The 25643-nt window shown below is 60.5% G+C and overlaps 1 protein-coding gene across 4 annotated transcripts in view; it reads right to left on the reverse strand.

The window, feature by feature from the left end:
• Nucleotides 1–312: 312 nt before the first annotated feature.
• The window catches only part of Tspan15 (tetraspanin 15), a 40068-nt gene continuing 14737 nt past the window's right edge, over nt 313–25643 (reverse strand). The window contains exons 1-8 of one of the 4 annotated variants that reach the window (XM_078041106.1): nt 16695–16780; nt 15943–16128; nt 14722–14796; nt 6562–6657; nt 4265–4381; nt 2581–2628; nt 1527–1643; nt 313–1036 (exon numbers count right to left, since the gene is read on the reverse strand). In XM_078041106.1, coding sequence (XP_077897232.1) covers nt 887–1036; nt 1527–1643; nt 2581–2628; nt 4265–4381; nt 6562–6657; nt 14722–14796; nt 15943–16128; nt 16695–16736 — 831 coding nt within the window. In that variant the 5' untranslated portion in view covers nt 16737–16780 and the 3' untranslated portion in view covers nt 313–886. Of the gene's footprint in view, nt 1037–1526; nt 1644–1663; nt 2279–2580; nt 2629–4264; nt 4382–6561; nt 6658–14721; nt 14797–15942; nt 16129–16694; nt 16781–25643 lie in introns of those variants that run through there. The other 3 variants (XM_005325958.5, XM_040272155.2, XM_078041110.1) reach the window with 3 other exon arrangements.

Raw genomic sequence — 25643 nt, forward strand, 5'->3', positions numbered from 1 at the left:
ACAGTTTGTAAAGGCCCAGGAGGGTTTGAAGGCGCTGCTGCTCACCAAATCCTTGACTGTCCTGCTTCCTCGTCGTGGGACTGCATGCCATGCATCACCCAGCCTCAGTTTCCCAAACTGTAAAATGGGTGTAGTCGTCTTCTCTGCCTCCCCCTCTGAGATGTTCCCTGGCCTCCGTGTCCCAAACTACCAAATCTTCACCCCTGGGTGGTCCTCCTTCTATCCTTGCCCTCACGAGGGGCTTCCAAGTCCAGACTGAGCCCACCTCCTCCTCCCCTCCCCACCAAAGCAACAGCAATGAAAGACCAAAAAAAAAAAAAAAATCGTGTCTTTATTGTTTGATTAATGAACTGACTTGGAGCCAAAGCAGGAAAATGCCCGGCTCTGCACAGTCAGAAAGTCCTGTGAACTCTGCACAGAACATGAATGTTACAAAACTCACATAGAAAACAGGTCAGCAAAACAGCTGCCCCTGCAGAGGGCTGAAGGCACCTACGGAGGCTGAGAAATGGCCCGACCTCATCTGGGGCGTGGGAGGGATACCCCCTGCCCCTCCCGCCACTGTCTCCCCAAACTGGCAAATCACAGCAGAACTGCCCTTGAAGGGCCTACTGACCGCAAGCCCAGGGCACCGCCGGAAATACAGTGGGCCCCGAGCTGAGCCCCAAGTTCCTCTTTCCCTCATGGCCCAGATCCAGAGCAGGGACGCCACGCTCTCTCTCCTGGCAGGGTGGGCACGGAACCCAGAGTGTGCGGCCTGGAGAAGCCGTCCACAGGGGCACTCTACCCAGGCACAGGGCCGTGGTGCAGTCCTGTCCAGCCCCTAAGTGGACTGAGAGGTGCCACCCAGCCAGGTCCTGCTGGAGTGGGTGTCCAGGCCCTGGCCCTAATTGGGGTAGCACAAGCAGCAGCCTGTGCCCGCTGTGTCCGCGCTGGGCTTGGCGTCCGGGCCCAGGAGTCCGTCGGTGACAGAATGCTCCATGATGATGTCCTCCACGCGGGTGATGTACAGGAGTGTCAGCAGCACCCCCAAGAACTGAGAAGAAGGAGCAGGTTGGGGAGAGCCTCGTGGCCCCCAGGCAGCCCTCCCTGGCAGGTCCCGGCTCCAGAAACACAAGCAGCCAGTGCGGAGCCCTCCCAGGAGCTCCTCCCTGCACCCCACGACCTGGCAGCCCCAGCCTGGGCCTCCCGGGCCCCCCAGAAACCTCAGAGGCCTCCCGGGTCCCACCAGCCAGGGCCCCTGCAGACTGGGAACCTGCTCCCCACCCAGCTCTGCCGTGGCCCATCTAGCAGGGCTTAGGCACGTCACTTCACCTCGCCGAGCCTCAGTTTCCTTCTCTGTAAAATGGGAATGATCATCCCACTCCCTCACAGAGAGCCGGAGGAGAAGGTGCCTGTGAAGCACCTCAGACAGCTCAAGACCCCACGCTCCAGCCTCCTGGCCTCTCCTCCAGCCCTCCCAGAGCCCCCCCACCCCCTCCTTTCCTGCAATCACCCGGCTGCACAGGGGACCCTGGGGTTCCCACCTGGGGGAGCAGGATGCCCAGCAGGAGGCCCGCCATGATGGTGTAGTTATCCATGAACCAGATGAGCACAGCGTTGGTGCAGCCTCGCACGTAGATGACGTCCTGCACACTGAGGCGCTGCAGGGGGGAGGCTGGTCAGCCCGACAGCACGTCCCCCCTGCCACTCACCAGAGGTCCAGGTCAATCCTTTGGCCACTCTGGGCCTCTGCTTCTCCCATGCAATGTGGGAAGACGGCCACAGACCACTGATTCTCTAGTACCACTCCCCTAGAGAGCACCGGGGACACGGCGGTGGCACCTTGGTGTCCAAATGATCAGGGCTGGGTACTGGAGGACTGCAGAGCTCAGGGTGACCCTAGTCCACAAACACTCGCCCGTGTGCACGCCTCTCAGATGGACCCCTGGCCTGCCCACGGCCACCTGAGCCAAAAGCCTAACTCCAGGTATGTAGGAGGGAGAAAAAAGGTTTTTTTGGGGCATGCATGGTTTTAATGTACAAGGAATCTTCTAGAACGACTACTATGTAAATCAAATAATGATTATAAAGGTGGAGCATCCCCAATCCAAATCCCCAAATCTGAAATGCTCCCAAATGATGCACTTTCTCACGTGTTCCCACAGGGCCGCTGCTGCAGGGACCCCCCCAGTGCTCAGGAAGCTGACCCCGGGTACCCCCAGGGGCTCGCTGTCCTCCTGGGTCTCAGGCAGAGGTGAGCTGTCTGCAAACTGGCAACTCCACGGGCAGAAGCAGGCTGGGAGGGGGCAGAGCCAGGGACACAGTGTACAGGGGGTGCCTGCAAGGGCCACCGTCTCTCGTGCACAAGACTGAACGAGGAGCTCAGCAAACCTGGCAGGTGGCCTCCCCCAGACCCAGGGACGCGAGGACTCCTGGCTCCCTGAGCCCTTCTGGGTCTGGCAGGCCTGTCCCCGGCTCACAGCCAGGAGTGTGGCGAGTCACTACAGCAGGAACCCCACCTCTGGAAACCCCTCTGTCACCCTGGGGGAGGGACAGGAAGAGCCAAATCCTGGGACAAAGGAATTTCAAAGACGTTACCTCCTTGTCGATGGTTTTGTAGCCGCACATGGTGTTGACAACATCTGTCTGAAACAGAAAGGTGCGACCGGTGACCCTCCAGGGCGCACACTAAGACCCTTAGTCACCCATTTTACAGCAGGAAGGACTGAGGCCCAGAGAGTTGCACCATGGAGGAGGGAGCCGAGGGTCTGCCCAAGTGGCCCAGCTTGAGTCTGTGCCTAAACTGTCCCCTCCACCCGCAGGAGCCAGGCGGTGCTGTCCCAGGATCCCCAGCTGTTCCAAGAGCCACTAGGGTCAGACGCCTCTAAGAGGCTGGGGCCGGGCTCTTCCTGCTCCACTGGTTCCCATGAAGGAAAACCTCAGACCACAGCTGGGACCCTGCCGCGGGGTCCACCCTTCCCTGGGCCACTGGCCACACGTCCCTGCCACACGGCCTCAGCAGCGAGAGCACTGTAAGAGCTGGCCCCAGGGCTCCCGGCTGCTGGTCGACTCAGGCACAGAGAGAGCTGTGACCAGGCCCTGTCCCATCCCTTCCAGACAGGCGCCAGGGCACAGGCTGCAGGGGAACTTTCTGTCACCACCTGTGCCCTGCCTGATGCCATCTCCACTCATAAGGGGAGAGAGGTGGCCCCCAGGCCCAGCCCGTCCAGTGTGTCCCTCTATGTCTAAGTGAATGCCAGGGGGCCATGTGTGTCAGTGTCACAGAAGAGGCCACTGTGGCCTCCGGCATCACCCTCAACGGTTCCAGCTCCTTCTCTGCCACTTTAGAGCGCTGGACCAACCTCCCAGGTCTCTGGGAACCCCGGCTCTCCCGCTGCCCAGAGATCTACCCTAAAATGGCAGCTGGACGTGCCGTGCCCGCTCCCCTCCTGGCCTGGCCTTTTTTAGGGTGATGCACTGTCGCTGGCTCCGGCTCAGGGCGAGGCCCCCGCCCGTGGCTGCTCCGTTTACAGAACCCGCGGGCACGGAGCGGAGGTGTCAGCGGGGAATTTTCCATGACTCTTGGTGGCTTGAGTAATTGCCACGCCGTCTGCTCCATTCCGATCCAGAAACCAGGCAGCTCTGCGCACACTGGCTACACCCGAGGACTGACCGGCAGTGACTGCATAGGACAGCAGCCCAGGGGACTCGGGAGGTGACAGCTGAGGGGGGTGTGCCGGGGAGAGGCAGAAGCGGGCATTCACACCCCCAGACCCGCTTCTCCCAGTGCTCTGCTGCTGCGACTCCCAGAACCTCAAGCCCAAGGTCACGGGAGACACCCCCCCCCCCCCGGCCAGGGCCCCCTCCTCCTGCCGCTAACAGCTAGCACCGTGGAGCAGCTGCCCGGCCTGGAAGCTGCCCCTGCCCCGTCCCTGCCCTCAGCGCTCCAGGGCACAGCTGCGGGCATTCTACCCTAGAGCCCTGCCAAGTCTGGACAAGACGCCCAACCTCCCAGTGCCTCAGTTTCCCCATCTGGAAAGTGGGGACAATCCCAGGACCTGCTCACAGGCTGTAAGTGGAAAGTGAATTCACCCAACCAAAGGGCTCGTGCCCAACAGAGGCCAACTGACCCGGCTCCCGAGGCGGCACCCTCCCGGCCTGCCCCTGCAGGAGCCCTGGGAGCTCAGGAAAGCTCGGCTCTGGCCACCACCTCCGGCCCCCGTCACCCCACCACCCGGACCCGGGATCTGAGCATGGGTGCTCCCGGGCCCCCAGCAGCTACCGTGTTTCTGAAGCAGCAGGTGTAGGGCACCCCGCAGGCCAGCGGCCCGGGGGCGCTGCAGTCGTGGTACTGGTTCTTGCTCCAGTCTCGGTAGTCCTCCCCGCCACAGCACTTGAACTGAGGAGGACACAAGGGGACAGGGAGCCATCACTGCCCAGGAGGCCGGGTGGCAGGAAGGGGCCAGGGGACGGCGGTCTACGCGGGGGTCGCCCTGAGGCAGGGAGCCCTAGAGGGCATCGGCTGTGCGCTGTGGGGTCAGCCAGCGGGAGGCAGTGAGTGCCCCCGGGTCAGGGCCGCGCCTGGGCACCGGAAGAAAATCCCCCTTTGACAACTTCGCCATCCCTGTGTCCCCGTGTCCCCGTGTCCCTGTGCAGGCGCTGGGCTGGAGGAGGACCTTCATGGCACCAGAGACCATGAATCTGTGGAGGTCCCCGTCCACTGACCTTGGGGCACGTGCAGCTGCCCCGGCTCTCCCTCAGGTCAGCCCCCACGCCCTCCCCCGCAGCAGCGCCAGCCCCGTGGGCAGCAGGTGCATCTCTGAGGAGTGCAGGGCACAGCCAGGTTCTGCTCAGGGCTCTGGGCAGAAAGGGGTGAGCAAAAGTACCGAGGGGGACAGAGTAGGTGCTAAGTGAAAAGATCAGGTGGGGTTCTGTGCACCCTGGACACAAGAGACAGGTGGAGGGGGAGTAGGGTGGGGGGCTACAGGTTAGGAGGTCCAGAAAGGCCACTCTGAGAGAGGACATTGCATCTGAAAAGTAAATAAGGACAAGCCCGTTGACATGTGCAAAGGCCCTGCGCAGAAACGAGCCTGTACTTCAGCAGTGGGCACAAAAGCCAGCGAGTCTGGAACAGAGTGAGTGGCAGGTCATGAGAAGGAGGCAGAGCACCGCCAACCCCCGTCAGCCAGAGCAAGCGGGGAGCTGGGATTAGGTCCAGGAGAGAGAGCATCCCTGGGGAGAGCTTCAGTAGGAGGTCCTGGTAGAAACAGAAACCAGACACCCTTCCAGAGCCCCCATAGTGCCTCTTAAGCCATCAGCTTTCTGGATCTGTAAGTGCCTCTGTGCAGTTCAAGGGACATCTGCTTTGCCCGAGTTCAAATCCTCATACTGCCACTCCCAGCTGTGTGACTGCAGGTAAGTCAATCAGCCGCTCTGGGCTCAAATTCTCCTCTATAGATCAGGAAGAGCAACAGCAGCTTTGCAGAGCTAAGCTGTGATCACCAGAGAGGCTGGGCACAGCAGGGGCCCAGTGAGCTTTGGTCAGCCCTGCCCCACCCAGGAGATGGAGTCCCCGTGCCAGCCAGAGGCTGGTTCCAATGAAAACATCTTGCTCTCCCTGGAGTCTGACTTGACACTCCGGCCGGCGTTGGCAGGCACGGCCTGGCAGCAAGGGCTCCCAGAGCTGCACCTGTTCTGACCACAGAGAAGCTCTGAGCCAAGAGCCCTGGGTGTGCCGTGAGGCTGGTCCTCAAGGACCAGCCCAACCCCCAAGGTCACATCCCAGGACAGGCCACCAGGGCCGAGTGGGCCTGCGGCCTTCAAACCCTGCCGGCCTCAACCAGGAGAGTGTGAGGGTGGCCTCGCCGCTGGCACGCGCCGAGGCCTCCATATGTGCCTGGCTCCGTCCCTGAGAGAAGTCGGTGACCGTCAGGGCAGCGCCCAGGGGATGAGGACCGTGAGCCGGGACCAGAGGAGACAGGTGCAGGAGCGCATGGGGACACTGGCGGCCCTGCAGCTGTTCCATGGCACCCACGGAGCTGGGTGGGCCTGGGAGGACGGGGGCCCAGACGGCACAGTCTCATCACACTGGAGGACGCATGGTGGGGGCGGGGGTGGCTCTGTGCCCGACCTGGAGGAACGAGCCAGGGCAGAGGCCGGCCATCGGGTGTCCCGACCTGAGCAGGTGAGCTCCCCGGGGCCAGGGGACTTGGCATAGGAGGCTGGGGCTGGGGAGGCCACTCATCCCGCAGAGGAGGGTCACCCAGGACCCGGCAAGGTGGCCCGTAGCTCCGCCTGGCCTTGCTGTGGGGGTGATTATTTGGGGGTGGGAGGGACAGGCGAGGGTCCGTGTAACCAGAGCGGGTAGGATACGGTCATCTGGGCCAGGACTCGGGGGCAAGCTGGGCCCTGCTTCCTTGGTGGCCACGCCTCCCAACTGGGCCAGCCGCCCGCTTTGGGAATGGAGACGTCACCTGACCCCTGACACCTCTCCCTTCTGGAGCAGGGGCCCCTACTGTGGTGGGAGTCGGGGGGACGAAGGACCTCGAGGTACCCCTGACCCCCAGCCCCGGGGCTCACCTGCTTCTGAACGAAGTCCATGATGTTCTTGAAGTCCAGGTCGTCGTAGTAGTTCTCGATCCCTCGACGGATGTTGTCGTTCAGAAAGTCGATGGTCTAGGAGAAGAGGGGGCACAGGGAGGGCCTCAGGCCAGGTCCACCCCGAGGTCTTGGGAGGAAGATGGGTACCGACGCCTTCCGCTCCCCGAGCTCCCGGTCCCAGCACCCTCCCTGCGCCCCGAGGCCCAGTGGGCACCTGATCCCTGGCCAGGTCCAGCAGGGCAATGTCCCGGCTCCTTCGCAGAGTGGCCAGCCCAGGCCCGAGAGGCTGGGCCCAGCTTGGAAGCACTCAAGGGCGAGCTGGGCCCGGGGCACACTGGCCCCCAGCCCCATGCTGATGGCCCAGGGACAGACCTGAGCTGGAACCTTCCTCGGCCTTCCAAACCCCTCCCCTACGCCCCCATCCTCCTCATAGAGGAGGACACTAAGGGACCAGCAGGGAGCGCAGGGTGGGCAGGGAGTCACAGGGTCGCTGACCAGAGCTGGCCACCCTGGAATCCCCCCGCCTGGGCCTCCGTCCCTCTCTGTGGTGCCCACGGCCAGCAGGGGCAGGGACAGTCCTCCCAGGAAGTGTGCTGGCATGCCCCCTCCCGGTCAGTCACGCTGGGCGCTCTGGATCAACAGCCGGCTGTTGTGCCGAGATCTGGGACACAAAGGGCCCAGGGCAGGCAGGGGCGGGGGTGGCAGTGTGGGCAGCCTGGCTCCAGGGACAATCAGAGCTTTCACAGCACTGAGGCGAGGGCCGGCAGAGGCCGGGGACAAAGGGGCATTCTTGGCTCTGGTGCCAGAGAGAGGAGCCAGACAATTCCCGGGGCAGGAGCCACGGGGTACAGTGGACAGCAGGGCCACGGGGTACAGAGGGACAGCAGGGCCACAGGGTACAGGGGGACAGCAGGGCCACGGGGTACAGAGGGACAGGGGGACAGCAGGGCCACGGGGTACAGAGGGACAGGAGGGCCACGGGGTACAGGGGGACAGCAGGGCCACGGGGTACAGAGGGACAGCAGGGCCACGGGGTACAGGGGGACAGCAGGGCCACGGGGTACAGAGGGACAGCAGGGCCACGGGGTACAGGGGGACAGGAGGGCCACAGGGTACAAGGGGACAGGAGGGCCACGGGGTACAGTGGACAGCGGGGCCACGGGGTACAGTGGACAGCGGGGCCAGGTTCCAGGCCCCTCCCAGCTCATGTCCCCTCTCTGAGCCTCAGTCTCCCACGTGTAAGCCAACCCGTAGGCTGCCCTCAAGGAACCTTCCAGATCTGAAGATCGAAGTCCAGGGCCTCGACTGTCCAGCCTCCCTGTCCAGGGGACAGCCCCGGCCACCCCACGGCAGGCACGGTGACTTGCAAGCCTTCATTTCCTCACCTCCAAAATCTAGAGGCCAACACCTCTGGCTTATAAAGAGGCCGTGGGATTAGAATAACTAAAGCTCTGGACGCGTCTAGCAGGACACGGCACGCGGCACGCGGCTCACCACTGTTTCCAGGAGACAGACGCCTCGTGAGACACTCCACACCGTGGTCACAGCAGGGGAACGGAGGCCCCGACTCTCATCCAAAAGACCCACTGTAACAGGCAGCCTCTGGGGCGGAGTCCCAGGGCCATCCTCGCAGGCATCCTGGGGCCCACAGAGAGATGCAACCTGCCCAGAGGCTCAAATCCTCCTACCCCGACTCCCTGCTCTGTGACTGCAGGCAAGTCAATCAGCCTCTCTGGGCTTCCAATTCTCCTGTATAAAGCAGGAAGAGCAAGGGCAGCTTTGCTGTCCTACTGGACCCGGGTGAAGATGCCGACGCCAGGGTGTCAAACTCCCCGCTTGACACTTTAAGGTACCAAGCGAAGAACGCAAGATTCAGATTTGAGGTCATCTCTCCAAGATGGCCACCTCCTGCCCGAGACCCGAACTGCTCAAAGCCACGGTGATGCAGGAGCCTGGCTCTGGGAAGCAAGGGCCGCGCCCTCTGCTGCTAATCAACGGCAGCTCCAGAGCGGACCTGCCGAGGGGAAGGCCGGCCCGGCCCGGGAGGGAAGCCAGAGCCTCTAAACTCACCGTCCTGCTTCGCCCCTGGGGTCTGGCCCTGGACCCCAGGGCAGGGGCGGCTGGACCAGCTGCCTGCTCACCACTCGGCCCAGGCGGAGCGAGGACCGGCCTGGCCACAGGCCCACCCTCCCCAGAGGCCTCCAAGTGACGAAGCCTTTCCAACGTCCATCTGGGTGTGAAGGGCAGGCCAACTGGCCGGGGCCTGGCAGGGGATGGCGACGTAACGGGACACCAGGGTGGGTCAGTCAGTGACCCCAGGTGGGGCCGGGGAATGAGCTCACAGCACCCAGTGACTTGTGCCTGGTGACACCAGGTCAGGGACATGCCTGGGGCTACAGGGTGGGGATGTGGTGTGTGGCTTCCTTCCACCCTCAGAGCACTAGGGACACCCTCCTGGGCCTCTGGGCTGTTTGGACCCCTGAGAACTGGCAACAGGTGGACAAGCCAGGAGGCCAGGGCAGGAGGAAGACAGCGCAGAGGGAGGCTGGTGGCCCCAAGGGAAGGTCCTCCCCGGCCTCTCCCCACCGTCACTGAGCGCCTTCCCAGGGCACTGACCCCAAGGGAGGCCTCTGTGGAAATCCATATGGAAACTGAGCTGCCCTGCAGGGAACGGGGCCCTGCTGGAGGCCTCTGGGGACCTGGGAGTCGTGGGAGGGACAGATGGTCCTGCCCATGGGCAGCAGCTGCCCAGCTCCCAGGAGGGAGCTCTCTGGGTCAGGCTGGCTCTAGTGAGCGTGCACTGCTTCTGGCACTGTGAGTGCACGTGTGTACGTGTGTGAGTGCACGTGTGTACGTGTGTGTTTGCACATGAGCATGCTGAGGACTTACGCAGGACACTGGAGGGGCAGCTGGGGGGGGTGAGGGAGGAAGTCCTGGGCAGGGGCAGGCTGTGCCTTTCCCCCTGAACTATACAGCGCTCACTGATGTCACCAGCACCCGGCATGCTCCAAGGGACTCGAGCCAGTCGGAGGACGTGCCCTGGGAGTGTGGCAGCCAGAGAGAACTCGGCTTTCTGCAGCCACACCCAGAGGCCACCCGAGCCCGGCTCGGAGCCAGGTCACACCAGGGGAAAGCCACCTTTCCCAAGCACCCCCGGGCTCAGGAGGTGCGGGCTGGGTTATGTCAGGGGTAAGCGAAGGCCGCAGGCCGCGGGGTTTCCAGAGCACATTGTTGCAGCCACTAAATAAAGACAAAGAACTGTCCTTTCTAGATCTTTCTTTGAGATGGAGTTTTCAAGCTGTAGAACCTCTGCATCACCCTCCCTGGAGAGAGGAAAGTACAGGGATCGAACCCAGAGACACTCAACCCCTGAGCCCCAACCCCAGCCCTTTTTTATATTTTATTTAGAGACGGGGTCTCACTGAGTAACTCAGGGCCTCACCAAGTTGCTGAGGCTGGATTTGAACTCATGATCCTCCTGTCTCAGCCTCCCAAGTCACTGGGATTGCAGGCGTGTGCCACCTGCCTGGCTGGAAAGTTTTAAATGAGGAATCACAGAGGTTGCAGCTCCCTGGCAGCGGGGAAGAGCAAAGAGTCTAGCAGGAGCCTGCCCTGAGGGGACAGAGCCGTCCTGGGCCCTGCAGGCTGCCCAAGGCTTCCTGCACTTCCTTATTAGCCTCCAGACCAAAGGCTGGGGAGGCCTTGCCTTGGCAGCCCAGCTGCACGCCTGGGCCTCAGCTCCTGGAGGAGGGGCAGCCTGGCCTGGGCTTCCTGCCTCCCTTAGTGCCTATGCAGTCACCTGTGAATGTCCCCCAGTCCCCCTAGAAGGTGGGGACTCATCCTCATTGCCCCAGACCCGACAGAGGCCCAGTCTGACAGCCCAGGACAGAAGAGAATCCCGGGGTCAGAGCTGAGAGGCTCTTGGGGAATATTGGCCCGAGGCTCCCTGGGGTCCGTCTGGGAGTCACAGGCTGGTCCCTGGGTGGGGGGGGAGGTTATGCTTCAGTGTCCCAGGGACTTGGGGCTCCAGCCTTCACTCCCCAGCGGCCCCACAGTAGGTCCGCCCGCGGGGGAGTCTGGCCAGGCCAGTTCAGAGCCTCTCCCACCCGGAGCCCAGCAGCTTGGCTCTGGGGAAGGTCCCTGTGCTGAGGGGCTCAGCCGAGGGAGCCGTGGCGCGGTCTAGTCCTCCTGCCCCGACCTCGGGGTGTGTCCACAGCCAGCGCAGGTACCAGGTGGACAACCAGCCGCAGCTCCAAACGGTTCACTGGCCCTGCGCTGGGCAAGCCCTCCTTCAACGGAGAGCAAGAGAGAGGCCACTGCCCTCACTGGGCAGAGGCAGAGGGAAGGAGGCTGGCACGGGGACAGACATTCTGGCCATAGCCCAGGGCGCTCCAGGTGTCCACCACCGACCTCCTTAAGGGGAGGGCAGCAAGTGTCCAGAGGGACGAGACCTGGGCGGTGGGGGGTCACAGGGTCCTCCTCCCACCCGCCTGGTCAAGGTGCCACAGCCACTTGGGCTTCTGAAACCTGCGTTGTCCCTGCCCCCTGTGCCTGGCTGCGCCCCTCCATCCCCCACGAGCTCGGGGCCAGCGGCAGAGGCCTTGCCCAGCTCCCGCTGCGGAGTCCCTGCCTTTCACCAAGAGCTGACTTTTGGCCACTGTCTGAGCCCCTCCCTGAGAACCCACGTGGCATCCTCAGCCTGATCATTTGTTCTCGCTTGTCACCACACGCGTCGTCTTGTTATATGGTGGCTCGGGGAAACCTGTCTTCTGAAACATGGAACAGGGAACCGGGAACCCACCTCCTCCTGGAAGCTGGCCTGGATTGCTCCTCGCTGGTCTTTCCGCCTTCCTACCATCAACAGGCAAGCCCTCCTGCCGTGTCCCCAACACTGGCCCATCTCTTGCCTTACAAAGTCATGTTGCATTAAGAGTTGTAAAGCACGGTGTTTTGGGGTGGGGGGTTGGAGGGAGGGACTGGGGATTGAACTTGGGGCACTGGGCCACTGAGCCCCATCCCCAGCCCTTTTTTGAATTTTATGTAGAGACAGGGTCTCACTGTGTTGCTTAGCGCCTCACTTTTGCTGAGGCTGGCTTTGAACTCACCATCCTCCTGCCTCAGCCTCCCGAGAGGCTGGGATGACAGGTGTGTGTCACTGCGCTCGACGGAACAGTGTTTTTTTAATGTGGTGTTTTCCCCTTGACTTTAAAAAGCAAAAAAGGAAATCTGAGAACTAGGGAAAAAAATAGAGGGGCATCCCATCCCTCAAGCGCTGTAGTAATGCTCAGATTTCTGTTCCCTTCAGTCTTTTCCAGACCTATTTTTTTATTGTGAAGATTTTTACTGCATTTGTGATTTTGTGTCCTGCTTTAATATTTTTATTTATTACCATGGCTGTTATTATTATTATTACTATTATCATCATCATCATCATCATTATTTATTTATTTATTGGGTACCAGGGATTGACTCCAGGAACACTTTACCACTGAGCTACATCCCCATCCTTTTTTAGTTTTTATTTTATTTTAAAATAAAGACTACTTAAAATCACCCAGGTGGCCTAGAACTCGCGCTCCTCCCGCCCAGGCTTCCCGGGTCTCTGGGTGGCGGGCGTGCATCTCCTAGCTGGCTGCCTTGAACACTTTCTAAGTTGCCTTCCAGCTCTCTGACACCGTGAGACTGTTGTATTTTTACGTGTATGTGGATATATATACATTCCCTCCCCGCGGGAGGTCAGCGGGACTGGAATTTCCGAGTCGGGCGTGGCCGTGGGCACTGATGATCTCAGCTAGCCAGAGGCTTGAGGCAGAAGGTCTCAAGTTCAAGGCCAGCCTCAGCAACTCAGTGAGACCCTGTCTCAAAATACAATAAGAAGGGCTGGGGGTGAAGCTCAGTGGTAGAGCACCCGTGGGTTCCACCCCAGCACTACACACACACACACACTCACACACACACACACACACTCACACACACACACACACACTCACACACACACAGAAACGAGAACTCCTTCTCCTTGACGCAGGCCATAGGAACTCGAATCTTCCCCCATCTTTCAAGGACACAAAGACACCTCCAACCTACCCAGGTGTGATGGCAGGTCACCAGACCCTCCTCATTCCAGGGGTCTTGCCCACTCCCCTGAGGAAGCCATGCTGGAAGTCTGAACGCACAGGCCTCGCTGGGTGCCCACCCGCCACTCTCCACGGTGCCCACGCACCAGTCTCCGTGGGCCCCAAAGGACAGGTTCAGAGGCCTCCAGAGAGCAGGGCACAGCGAGGCCCTGCGGGGGACCTCAGAGGGCTGGGGCTCCGCGCCCTTTCCCCCAGACCTCGCCCGTGCGCCTCCTTCCCACTGTCCCCTAAGCCAGCACCACGCCCCCGGAGTCCCGCGAGCTTCCCCAGCAACCTGCTGACCTGCAGAGGGGCTGTGGGACCCCGATCGGGAGCTGGTTGGTCAGAAGCACACGTAGAACCACCTGGGACTTGTGACTGGCATCTGAGGGGAGGGGACAGTCTTGGGCATGGAGCCCTCAGCCTGTGGAGTCCACTGCTACCTCCAGGTAGATGCATCAACACTGAACTGTGTTACAGGGCACCCCGCTGGGGTCCACGACCGACACCGGGGTCACAGGAGGGACCTGGGCCTCCAGGACACAGGAGGAGAAACTGATTTTGGTTTTGAGCTGATTCTTCTCCACGCCTCTCCCCACCTCCACGCAGCACAGCCCCTGCCCACCAAGGCCCCAGGGGACACCCAATCAAAGGAGAAGGACACGCTCCACAGGCCGTGGCTCCTGCAAGGCTTGGGGACCGCTGGAAATTCTCCCAGTGACCTCAGGCCTGTGGCTTCCCGAGCAGAGAGTGGGAAGCCCCAGGAGGCTCCAGGGCCCTCAGTGGGCTCGGCTCCCTCACTTGAAAGGAGGCCACAGCATGGCCTTGTCGACCTCCCGGACATTGGGAAATGACAAAGCCAGCCGCCTGGCGAAGCATGCCAGAACTAAGACCGCTGCTCACTGAGGAGGGGACTGGTTATTAGGGTGGCAGAGGCTGCCGGCCAGGAGCTGGACTGGGCTCTGGCCTGGAAAACACTGACCCGTAACCCCGAAAAGGTCCCGAGCCAGACAGGGGCCCTGCAGCCTGCCCAGATGGAATGACCATGGCTCTCCCAGTGTCCTGGGTCTGCCAGCTCAGAGCAGACGATCCGGAAATTACCAAAGAAGCAAGGGGAGGAGCAGGTGGCAAGACTAGACTCATGTAGCCCTGAGCCGCCTCTGTCCGCTGTGTGCTCTTGAAAGAATTTCTTAACCTCTCTGTGCACTGATGACGCCCTGTCCTGAGGCTCACCCAACAGAAGGCAGACCCTTGGTTCCCAGGGTGTGGACCTGCCTGGAGACTAACATGAGGGAGTCGGAGACCGAGAGCCGTGAACCTCCCCAGCTTGGCTGGGCCCTTGCTCTGCAAACCCGCGGGGCCAGGACGTCAGGCACCGCCCCTCAAACGGCCTCGCTTTTATACCCATCACAACAGCCCTGTCGGGGCCGCCTCCAAAGCGCACACCAAACCCCACCATTTCAGTCCAGGCTTCCCGCCCCCCAGCCGCCAGCCCCTCTGCCCTGGCTGCCAAGGCTCCTAGCTGGTCTCCTCCAGCAGCCCCGCCTGCCCCCCGCCACCCTCTACCTGCAGCCCAGAGTAAAATCAAATCAGGCCTCATCCATCCCTGCTTGAGACTCTCCAAAGGCTCCCAGCGGCTTTGAAAATCATTTTGAGCTCCCAACCTGCACCTCTAAGGGCCCCTGTGGTCCCCAGACAGGCCTCCCGGCCCCCTCTTCTGTCCCCCTCCCCATCCCCCATCCAATCAGCCAAGCGGCCTCCATGAGGCTCTGCAAACCTGAGAGCTCATTCCTGCTCAGCCCCCTCTGCCCGGGCCACGCCTGGCTGGCTCCTTCTCCTTCTGGGGCCCTGTCCTCCTCCACGCCGCCCCCGGGTCTCTCAGGTCACCTGTTTCCTCGTCCCCAGCCGAGTGGAAGCCCCGTGAGGATGGTCTGCCCTGTTCGCTGCAGCCCCCGCTGACAGCCCAGGGCACACAGTAGGTGCACAGCACACAGGTAGCTGGTAAGTAAATCCCCAGGCCCACCTGGTTCCGGAAGATCAAGGCCACCACGCCACCAATGAGCTCCATGATGAGGCAGATGCCAAGGATGTACATGAACTGGAAGACAAAATTCAGACTCACCTGGGGCGGGCGGGGACGAGCGTGGGGCTCAGCTTCTTCTGCTCCGAGAGCGAGCAGATCAACAGGGAGTGTCACCTGTGGCAGCTCCGGGTCTCCCTGGCCTTGGCCTTTCCTCCCGGGAGAACTCGGGATCCGCTCAGCTGTGCCCGGGAGGCCCGTCTCTGGGGCCAGGGGGCAGGAAGACTGACTCGGCTGCCCCAAGCAGGCTGTCACCCCCTTTGGTCCCACGGTCCTCACTGGGGTCTCGGTGGTCTAGGTCCCCACTCCACCAAGAGGACAGCTGGGCTCACTCCAGCTCGGCCACAGGGGACAGGCCTGGCTCCATGGGCGGGCTTCCCAATCCACCCAGAGTGGCCAGGGGTCACCTGATGCCACCCCTTCAGCGGAGAACAGGCCACCTCCAGCTGATCCCAACACCTCCAGCCCCGGGCCGGACCAGGCCCTGTGTGTGGGACAGACAGGAAGCCTCCCAGAGGGAGCGGACACTGGAGGGTGGAGCGGTGGATCTGCTAGGATCTGCTACCTGGATGGTCCCCACCCTGGGTACAGGGGTTCAGGCGGGGCTGACGCCGCCCCCTGCCACCCCCCCATGTGACATGACCCAAGCCAGGCCACCAGAGCCTGAGAGTCAGCCAAGAGAGATGCCTGGGATCCAGCACTCCGAGGACGCTGTGGCCCGAGGCTGCAGTGACCCCAACACAGAGAGCCAGAGGACAGCGCTAGGCAGGAGCCGACCCCTGGGAGGTGGCCAGAGAGACAGCCCAGCCCTACCCAGGGGTACCGCTAACCACCCCCCAGCGTGGTCCGCGGGTCGCATGAGCTGATGCTGCTGTCTGGCTTTGCCTGTTGTCCCCTGAGTGTGGCTTCTCCTATTGCAACTGAGGTCGAGGGGAACAGTTCAAGGAGCAAGAGCAGCATTCAGACCAGCTTTGATAAGCACACGGGTGGCCCCGGCTCTCCTGGCCACCACGTCCTGTGGGCTGGCCCAGGGGGTGAAGCCGCTTGCTGGTGTGGACTGAGGAGACCAGGCTGCGTCAGGGTTGGGGGTGTCTCCTGGGCTTTCCTGGAGACCCCAGGGACCCCCCCCAGCACCACCTCCCGGCAGAGGCCAGGCTCACTCACCGCCTGGAGGAGGTACAGGTTGTCCCGCAGGGAGGCCAGCACGCCCACGAAGGAGACCAGGAACATGACCACTCCCAGGAGGATGAGGATGATGGCGGGCGCCAGGAAGGCACTCTCCAGGGTCTTGTACTTCTGCCGCTCCACCTCGGCGTAGATCCCCACAGACAGCACCAGGGCCCCGATGAGCTGCAGCAGAAGGCAGGGAGTGAGCTGGCCCGGGGTCACGCCTGCGGTCCCAGAGGCGCAGGGGGCTGAGACAGGAGGGTCTCAAGTTCACAGCCAGCCTCAGCAACTCAGGGAGGCCCTGGGCAACTTGAGAGACCCTGTCTCTAAATTAGATTTTTTTAAATATTATGTGTGGGTGTGGGTGTGGGTGTGGGTGTGAGTGTGTGGGGGCTGGGGTGTGGCTCAGTAGTGAAGCGCCCCTGGATTCAATCCCCAGGACCAAAAACAAAAAAAGAAGTCGGGGGGGGGGGGGGGGAGCCAGGTGCCGTGGCGCAGGCCTGCCATCCCAGTGGCTCGGGAGGCCGAGGCAGGAGGATCGCAGGTTCAAAGCCAGCCTCAGCAAAAACGAGGCCCTAAGCAGCCCGGTGAGACCCTGTCTCTAAATAAATACAGAAGAGGGCGGGGGAGGGGCTCAGTGGTCGAGGGCCCCCCGAGTTCAATCCCCAGGACCCGTCCCCCACCCCAAAAAAGAAAGGAGTCAGGGAGGGAGGGAGGGAGGGAGGGAGGGAGAGGGGAGAGGGGCTGACCTTCCCTTGAAGAGCCCGTCCAGGGGTCCTGGGGGACACCATTATGGGCTGAAGTGGGACCCCCAGATCCCTCTGCTGAAGAGCCTTAGACTGTGACTGGAGATCTTAAAGTGGTGACTAAGTCACAGCGAGGTCATGGGGCGGCCCCCTCCAACACGCCCGTGTCCTTCTACGCGGAGGTTGTGCTACAGACCCACAGATCACGGGGAGACACAGGAAGAGTCACTCACAGGAGGACCCCAAGGAAACCAGCCCTGTCCACACCTTGACCTGGGACTTCCGACCTCCAGACGGCTGGGAGACCCAGTCTGAGGGACTTAGTGGTGGTCCTGGATGCTACGGCAGCCCCGGAGGTTAGGGTTAGGGTGAGGGTAGCGAAGGGGAAACATAAGGAATTTACTTTCAGGATGACCAGGAGGAAGGCTGAAGGTTGAAACGAGGAATTTTGAGGGGATTTTAAAATAAGTCCCTTGTTATCAAAGTTTCTGACAACGGAGAGATGATCCACGCTGTTACTACGCACACTGTCATTCACCATCAGGAAAACCCAAGCTCCTCGCTGCTGCCAAACACACCTTATGTGCTCACCCCAGGGCCTTTGCACAGGTAGTCCCCACTACCTGAAATGCGCTTTCTCCTGACACCCACATGGCTCCAGCCCCATGTCCTTCCATCTTTGCTCAACGGTCACCGGCTCACTGAGGCCTTCTGGACACCTTATTTAGAAGTGGAAAGTCCCTCCCCATGAAATCCCTTTTTTCCGGTTTCATTTCCCTCCTTTGTATTTATCAGTATTTCACATACCACATTATTTCCTTTATTTTTATTTACTTATTTATTTTTGTCCTCTCCACCAGAACATAAGCTCCATGCCAAGGAGGATTTCTTTTTATGGTTCCAGCACCCTGACATTCCTGACACTGGCAAAGCACAACAGATCATCAGGGACTTGTATGAACCAGAGCTGGGCTTTCCCACCCACTCTCGGGTTTGAGTCAGACCCTATTTACCCAATCTCCTTCCTGTCCAAGGATCCTGACTTTCCAGAGGACGGGGGAAGTCAGATGACGGGATTCTCCACTGAGCTCAAGGCCTCGTGGGAGAGTAACCAGAAGCCTTGGTGTTATCAGTGAAGGTCTGAGTGTAGGAGGTGAGGGATACACAGAGGCAGCATTGACAAGATGTGCCAAAGCCATAGCTTTCCCAGTGTCACCATCCGGCCACCGAGAGGCTGCCTGAGCCGACTTACAGGGGTAGATGTAACAGGTCCCCTGCTGAGCGTCACATCCCCTTGGCCTCCTTCTGCACAGGCCAAGGCTATCCTGACTGGAAGGGCCCGCTTCCTCCCAGGTTTTGACAAGCCACGGGGACGCCAGAGTCACACAAAGAGGGCTTCCGACGGAGACACGGAGACACGCCACTGAGGGTTACAGGAAACCCCCCCCCCCCCCCCCCGGGCGCAGCACCCCGCGGTAGTTCATGGCCAGGTGCCTGCCTGCTGACTCTCGAGGCCTCTCTCTAGGGCACGGTCCCTCATGCTCCAAAACCCAGAACGTGCCGGGTGAGGGGGCGCACGCCTGCCATCCCAGCAGCTCAGGAGGCTGAGGCAGGAGGAGGGAGAGTTCAAAGCCAGCCTCAGCCGCTTACTGAGGCCCCAAGCAACTCAGCGAGACCCTGTCTCTAAATAAAATCTAAAAAGGGCTGGGGACATGGCTCAGCAGTTGAGTGCCCCTGGGTTCGATCCCTGGGGCCAAAAAAAACCAAAAAACAACCCAGAACGTGGTAAAAACCGTGGTTCAAGGCCGGCCTTGGCCCCCCAGGTCCTCCGAGAATGACAGCCAGCAGACTTCAAAAGGCCAGATCCCTGGTTCCAAGTGGCCCTCGTGACGAGGAATCACTCCCTAAACCCTAACCTGAGTACACAAAGGGCCCAGAGACCCGCCACCCAGGACCCCAGGTCCCCGCGGAACACCCCACGGAGCCTGAAGCCCCCGAGCCCAGGCGTGGAGCGAGGCAGACATCTAAAGGCCCCGCCGAGGGGCGTCCCTCCATCGGGATGGAAAGTGGGACTGTCCCCTGCCCCTGCGCCACACAAGGCTTCCATCCTATCACCTCCAGATCCACACCTTCCCCGGGACCTGGTTCCTGTTGCAGAAAGGGTCCCTCTTCCCCAGCAGGACGAGGACAGGAGCCCCGACGTCTCCCCCACTCCCCCATCGGCCCCTTCCTGCCCCGCCCTGTCCCTGCCGTGAGGTGCCCAGCGCTGGAAACCGTCTGGGGGGCCCCCTTCTGATCCTGCAGGCTCCCCAGGGACCGGACCCTCCAGACAGCTCGGCGGGCAGGAAGCGCACCCCACCCCCTAGCCTGATCCCACCCCTGTCAAGTTCGCCTGGTGACACTTCCAGACCACGGAAGCCACCGGAAAGGCTCCCAGGGCACATGCGAAGACCCCCCCCTCCTGCACGGAGCTGCCGGCTCCTCCTGTCCTGCAGGCAGACCCCACGTGGCTTCCACACAGCAGGGTCCATCCGGGATCCTCCTCGTCCACACAGTGCTTCAGGGACAAGGGGATGGAGAGGGGCCCGCAGAACCTTCCCAGGAACTTCAAAGTTTCCAAATGATATTTACATCTCCAGTGACACCACTTTATCCAGCAGAGCACAGAATGACTGGCCCCAGGCAGCAAGGTCCCTGCCCGTCCTGCTAATTATAGCCCTTCCCCAGGATCAGCCCCGCCCAGCCAGGAAGCAGAGGGCCCAGCTGTCAATCAGGATGGTTTCGGCCAGGCCAGGGGCCCGGCCCAGAGCTGAGGCTGGCCACCCTGCAGCATCTCCAGCAGGCGGTGGGAGAGCCCGCCAACCAGCCACCCAGACCCAGAGTTCCCCCGAGGCCAGGAGCTCAGCCGCCTCCTCTGCAGGGAGAGGCCGAAGCCCAGGCAGCCGCTGGGAAGCAGGAGGCCCCAGGATGCATCCTGGCACCTGGTGTCCTTCAGGAAACATCTGGTCACCATCCGGCTGGCTCGGCCCCAGCTGGAGCAGGTCAGCACTTAGAGGAGAACCGGTGGGTCCATTTTTACTCCTAAAGGGATAAATCAGGCTGCGTATGAGGCTTCATGGGGTTACACCGAGTCAGACAGAGGCCAGACTGAGGCCAGACAGAGGCCAGGACAGCAGCAGCTGGAGACATGCTGGGGTGGAGGCAAGGAGGCCTGGACAGGGGTCAGAAAAGCCAGGAGCAGGGCTGCATGCTGTCATCCCAGCAGCCCGGGAGGCTGAGGCAGGAGGACCGAGAGTTCAAGGCCAGCCTCAGCAACAGTGAGGCACTAAGCAATTCAGTGAGGCCCTGTCTCCAAATAAAATACAAAGCAGCGCTGGGGTGTGGCTCAGGGGTCGGTGCCCCTGGTTCAATCCCCGGCACCGAAAAACAAAGTCAGTAAATAAAGAAAAACGAACCTCTGCCACAGCCTGGATCTTAGGTGTCCCACCAAGGCCCACGGCCCAGGCTTCCCCCACATGGCCCTGCGGGAAGTGGTGGGGCCCAGGGAGAGGTCTTCAGGTCACTAGGGACATCCCTTGAAGGGAGTGATGGGCACTAGCCCTGCTTCTCCGTCTTTTTTTGCTTCCCTGACCACAGGGTGAGAGGTTCTGCTCTGTCACACGCTGCCCCCACGATGTGCCGCCTCCCCACAGACCCAAAAGCAACCGGCACAGTAGGTCATGGACGAGAACCTCCAAAAATGTGAGTTGGAATGAACCTTTCCTCTTTATAAGTTGGTGACCTTAACTGTCTGTTACAGTAACAGAAACATACGTTCCTTTCTATGGGAATGCAGGCCACAAGTGGAGGTCGTTAACAGACCTGCCACGGTCACCAGCAGCCATCGCATTGCCGTCCTTACAAGTACTTTAAAACATTGTCAGGTGTGGTGGCGCACGCCTGTAATCCCAGTGGCTCAGGAGGCTGAGACAAGAGGATCATGAGTTCAAAGCCAGCCTCAGCAACTCAGTGAGGCACTAAGCAACTCAGGGAGACCCTGTCTCTAAAAAAATATTTTAAAAGGGCTGGGGATGTGGCTCAAAAGTTAAACGCCCTGGGCTCAATCCCCAGGACTATGTATCAGTCATGTGTGTACCTATATTTATATCATGTTTATTAATTCAGAATTACAGGAGTATTAGACTCACTGCTAGATCTCATGATTTAATGCATTGGTAAAGGAGCATAATGCTACTCTACCACAAATTTGGTTTTATAAAATTTTAATGATTTTATCACCATGTGATTGGTCTCTCTGTGACACTGTGCATTTCATTATATGCACATAAATATGCTGTTCTGGGGAAGGGGTCCCCAGGCTTCCCCAGTTCCCAAAGTGAAGTCCCCTGGTCTGTGGGACGCCCAACAAGTCCCACTGTGGAGGCGCAGAGGGCCCTGGGGACTGACATGGAGAGTGGGAGAGGGAGACGTCAGAACCCCCGAGAACTCACTCTAGAACCTTCTCAGGAAGCACCTGAGGACCCCAAGCCATGTTGAGCCCAAGAAAAACACTTTTCAGAGTCCCAGCTTGCAAGGGGTGGGGAACTCAGAGCTGACTCCGCAGCCGGAGAGAGCGTGAATGACCTGGGGCCAGCAGGTGCCCTGCCTCTGGCCCAGAGAAACCAGCCCCTCCACCCGCCCTTCCTGGCCCTGGGCCAAGCCCACTCTGCAGACAGCCACCCACGGGCTCCGCCCCTTGTGTCCTCTCTCCCTGCAAGAGGTCAGGGTGCAGGAAGGGACAGTTCCGGGCAAAGTGAGAGGCCGGAGCGGCCCTGGACCTGGGTTTACCGACTCAGTCCCCACGGCCTGGGCATGCTCTCTTGGCCTCTCTTCCACCTGTGAGGCCGGAAGGCCTGCTGCTGTCACCGGGCAGTGACGTCATCGTGCATCACCCTGCCAGGCCGCACCTCCTCCTCACACCCAGGGAACCCGATTTCACTTCCCAGAGCAGAGACTGTGCAACCCAGAGCCCGTGAGAGCCAGGTCCAGGATTCCAGAACCCGACCAGTCTTCTGGCCTGTCACTAAAGTCCCCGGATGGAGAGACCTGGGGTGAAACAGCTTTGCAAAATGCAAAGATGCCAAGAGAAATGTCTATGACCGTGGCAATGCCTAACATGGTAGCCGCCAGCCATGGGTGCCTAGCGAGCTCCTGGAATGTGGCTCAGGTGCCTGAGGAACTGAGTCTGTCATTTTTTTTTTTTCTTTAAGAGATGAGGTCATGCCTTGTTGCCCAGGCTCACCCCAAACTTCTGGGCTCAAGAGATCCTCCTGCCTCAGCCTCCCAAGTAGCTGGGAGTATGGCACCCACCACTGCACTCCAGCCTGGATTTGTCATTTTCTTTCATCTTCATCCCGTTTCAGTTTGGTCACTTGTAGCTGGTGGCCACTACCGGGTGGCTTACCTAGAGCATCTGCCCTGGAGGTTGGGCCTCGCCACTCCCACGTGGCTCTTTGGGAAAGCAGAGAAGGATCACGTGCCCAGTCAGCCTTCTGCTACCTGATGGGACAGCATGAACCCGCTTCCTGTAGGAGGAAACCCTCTCTTCTCCCCTTTCCCAACAGAGCTCTGTCCCCAGGGAGAGCAAGACAACCAGATCCAGGGGATCAGGGCAGTGCCCCAACCCAAACTGAGACAGGGCCCCTCTGTTGCCCCGAGAAGGTACCTGCCCACCTTTAGGACCACCACAGAGTATCTAAGCTCTACAGACCTGGACCTCGGGCCTCCGGAGCAGGTTCCAGCCCTACTCCAAGCAGCCTGTGCTTAAGGACCTGGCTCCTCTCCAGCACCAACCCACAGCCAGTCCTGGAGAGAGCAGCGGAGGCTACCTCCCCCTGCCAGGCCCCTAGACTTTGTCACAGGTACTTTGCTGCCAACTCTCTTGAGCCTGGACAGGAAGAACTTCCCCCCTTTATAAAAACGGGACATCAAACTTGGTGCCTATCATGATGTCCGTCATCTCAGTGACTCAGGAGGCTGAGTCAGGAGGATCTCAAGTTCAAGGCCACCCTCAGCAACTTAGCAACTTAGCTGAGGAGCAACTTAGAAAGATCCTGTCTCAAAATAAAAAGTCAAAATGGCTGGGGATGTGGCTCAGCAATAAAGCACCCCTGGGTTCCACCCCCAGTACCAAAAAATAAATAAAAGCTGGACTTGGGGCACGGAGAACTTGATGCTTCCCGGACACATCCTCTGGCACAGGTGGCTTCTGTGTCACTTTTGGTCATGTCTGGGACCCTTTATTAGCCAGCCTTCCTGTCCCCACTGATCTGCTGTGACCCCACTGCCATTCCCTAAGTCACCTCACCTGCCTGGTCTACTCTCTGCCTCTCCCACTGGTCATTCTGCTGTTCTTACACAAAACTCCCTGCTGTGACTGTAGCTTTCTAATCTTGGCATCTCGGAGGCACAGTCCCCCACTTCCTGACTTTTTCCTGGATATTCTTGGATCTGGACTCTTTCATCATATCAACCTCTGCGAATAAAAGAAGGGGCGTTGGACACTGTGGTACACGCCTGCAATCCCACAGACTCGGGAGGCGGAGGCAGGAGGATCGCAAGTTCAAAGCCAGCCTCATCAACAGCAAGGCACTAAGCCACTCAGTGAGACCCTGTCTCTAAATAAAATACAGAATAGGGCTGGGGAGGTGGCTCAGTGGTCGAGGGCCCCTGGGTTCAATCCCCAGCACCAGGAAAAAAAACCAAGTGGGAGGGGGCGCTGACTGGGACTACACTGAATCTATAGATCCCGTTGGGGAGAAGTGACATTTTGGATCCTCTCAGGCCTTCTGGCCCACGAGCAAGGCCTATGGCTCCTATGCATGTCCTCTTTGTGTCCGTCTTCAGTAATAAGGCCCACCTACTCCCCGCTCACCCCCGCTGGCTGGCAGAGCTGGACAAGGCCTTGCAGGGTCCACCTGGCCCGCCTGTGAGCCAGCCCCGGGGGAACCCTGTCCTTGGAACACAGGCCCATCCAGGAAGCCGAGTGGGCACCGCAGCCGCTGTGCTGACCCTCCCGTCAGCAGAAACTTGATTTAAAAGACTCCTCCGCACGCAGCACATTCCAGGCTGGGACGGAGCTGGCTGGAAGCTCTGCAGGCCCTGGTTATGCATCCAGCCAGGGCAGAGTGGGCTTTCCGATCAAGAAGGGCCACAGCCACCAAGCACAGGCCCTGAGCTGGCCCAGCCCGGCCCCTTCTTGGGCAGCAGAGCTGGGGGCAGGTGGGTGGGCGTGGCCTAAGAAGTAACTGACCAGGACACTCTGAGGCCAGATGCAAGGAAATCACATCCCCTGGGGATATCAGAGGAGGCCCTGGGGTGAGAGTGGGGTGCACTGAGGCTCCTTCACGCTCCTCGGCCTGCCGTGGGCTCAGGGACTGGCCCCGTGTTTCTGCGGGACGAATAAATGTGAGAAATGATATTGCTTCAGCCGCCTCTAAGCCCAAAGAAGGAGCTCGTGGTGACTCTCCTGGAACACGGCCCTGGGAGCTGAGGGCTGAGGGTGACTCATGTCGAGTCTGAAAGCCGTGGAGACAGCCGCGGGAAAGAGGGGAGTCAAGAACAAGGCCCCTCCACCCACACCTCCTCCCGGGTTCCTTTCTTCCCCAGACCTGTCCGTCTTGCCACCCATGAGTCTGAACCATGAGACCCGGAGCCTGCCTTGGGGGGCTGTGTCCCCACCGTCCACAGCTAATGGGGTCAGCAGAGGATCTGTCCTGGCTCAGGCCTGCAGGGCCCAGGCCAGTGGACTCACTGGCCAGAGGCCAACCAGCGCAGAAGACAGTGCTCTAGGTGCACCCTGGATGCCTGACCACGGGACAGGACCCCCAGCTCAGGCCCCCTCCAGCAGCACCCCAGGCAGAGAGGTGGAGCTCTGAGGGGAGGGACGGGGAAGGGAGTTCTAGAGAAATGGGCTTGGGGACCCCGGGATGCAGAGCTATGTGGGGAGGGGGCTGCTCCCGGCTGGGGTCAGCACTTGGGTACACCCCTCTGCCACCCCACTGCGGGCCAGCCCTCCCCCGTCTTCCTGGGACCCAGGCCTGTCCCCTGCAGACCCCGGCGCCCACGCCCAGGCCCGGTGCTCACTGCTGCAGCTTCCAGCAGAAGTGGACAAGATTGTCCCCACGGACCCTTTAATAGGAGATGAGGCACACAGAGGTCACAGAATGACATCTGTCCAGTACAGTGCCCCCCAGTTCAGGTCCCAGCAGCCTTTCAGAGCCCACACTTGGCCACCAGGACCGGCCCAGGCACCCCTTCTCCTCCCACTGGCCTGGGGTCTTTACCAGAGGCGGAGCCGCTGTGGAACCCAAAGTGGGGACCAGAGGGATTTCAGGAACCGGGGAGGCGCCCCTGGGAGCTCTTGAAAGGAAGTGGGGGCGGGACAGGCGGGAAGGGAAGGAGAGACAGGCAACTCCAGCCGCAGGTGCAGGGGGCTGAGGCCCCAGAGCAGGGCTGTGTGTGCTGTCGGGAGAGACCCGGCTGAGCTGGCCACACATAAATCAGGGGCTCTCTCCACACACACACACACGATGGCAGGGCTTGCAGAGATGCCCTATCATTGCTGAAATCATGGCTCCTGTTTTGAATGCAAGATGCAGGGGTTTTTTTGCTTTGTTTTGTTTTGTTTTTAAATATCTCTATTTTACTTATTTATTTTCATGTGGTGCTGAGGATCGAACCCAGGGCCTTGCACATGCTCAGCGAGCACTTCAACACTGAGCCCCAGCCCCAGCCCCAGATGCAGTTTTATATGTAAGAAAAGAACAAACCAATGGCTTTACGTGTGTGGGGGGGGGACCTTGGGCGTTCTTCCCCTCTTGGCTCAGAATGCCACACCTCTGCCCCTTTGCTCTTGGAGCTGGAAGGGACAATGGGATCGCGGATGAGGACCTAACAGAGTGATTCCCAGGG

Source organism: Ictidomys tridecemlineatus, chromosome 1 (genome assembly GCF_052094955.1).
Source record: "Ictidomys tridecemlineatus isolate mIctTri1 chromosome 1, mIctTri1.hap1, whole genome shotgun sequence".
NCBI lineage: Eukaryota > Metazoa > Chordata > Mammalia > Rodentia > Sciuridae > Ictidomys > Ictidomys tridecemlineatus.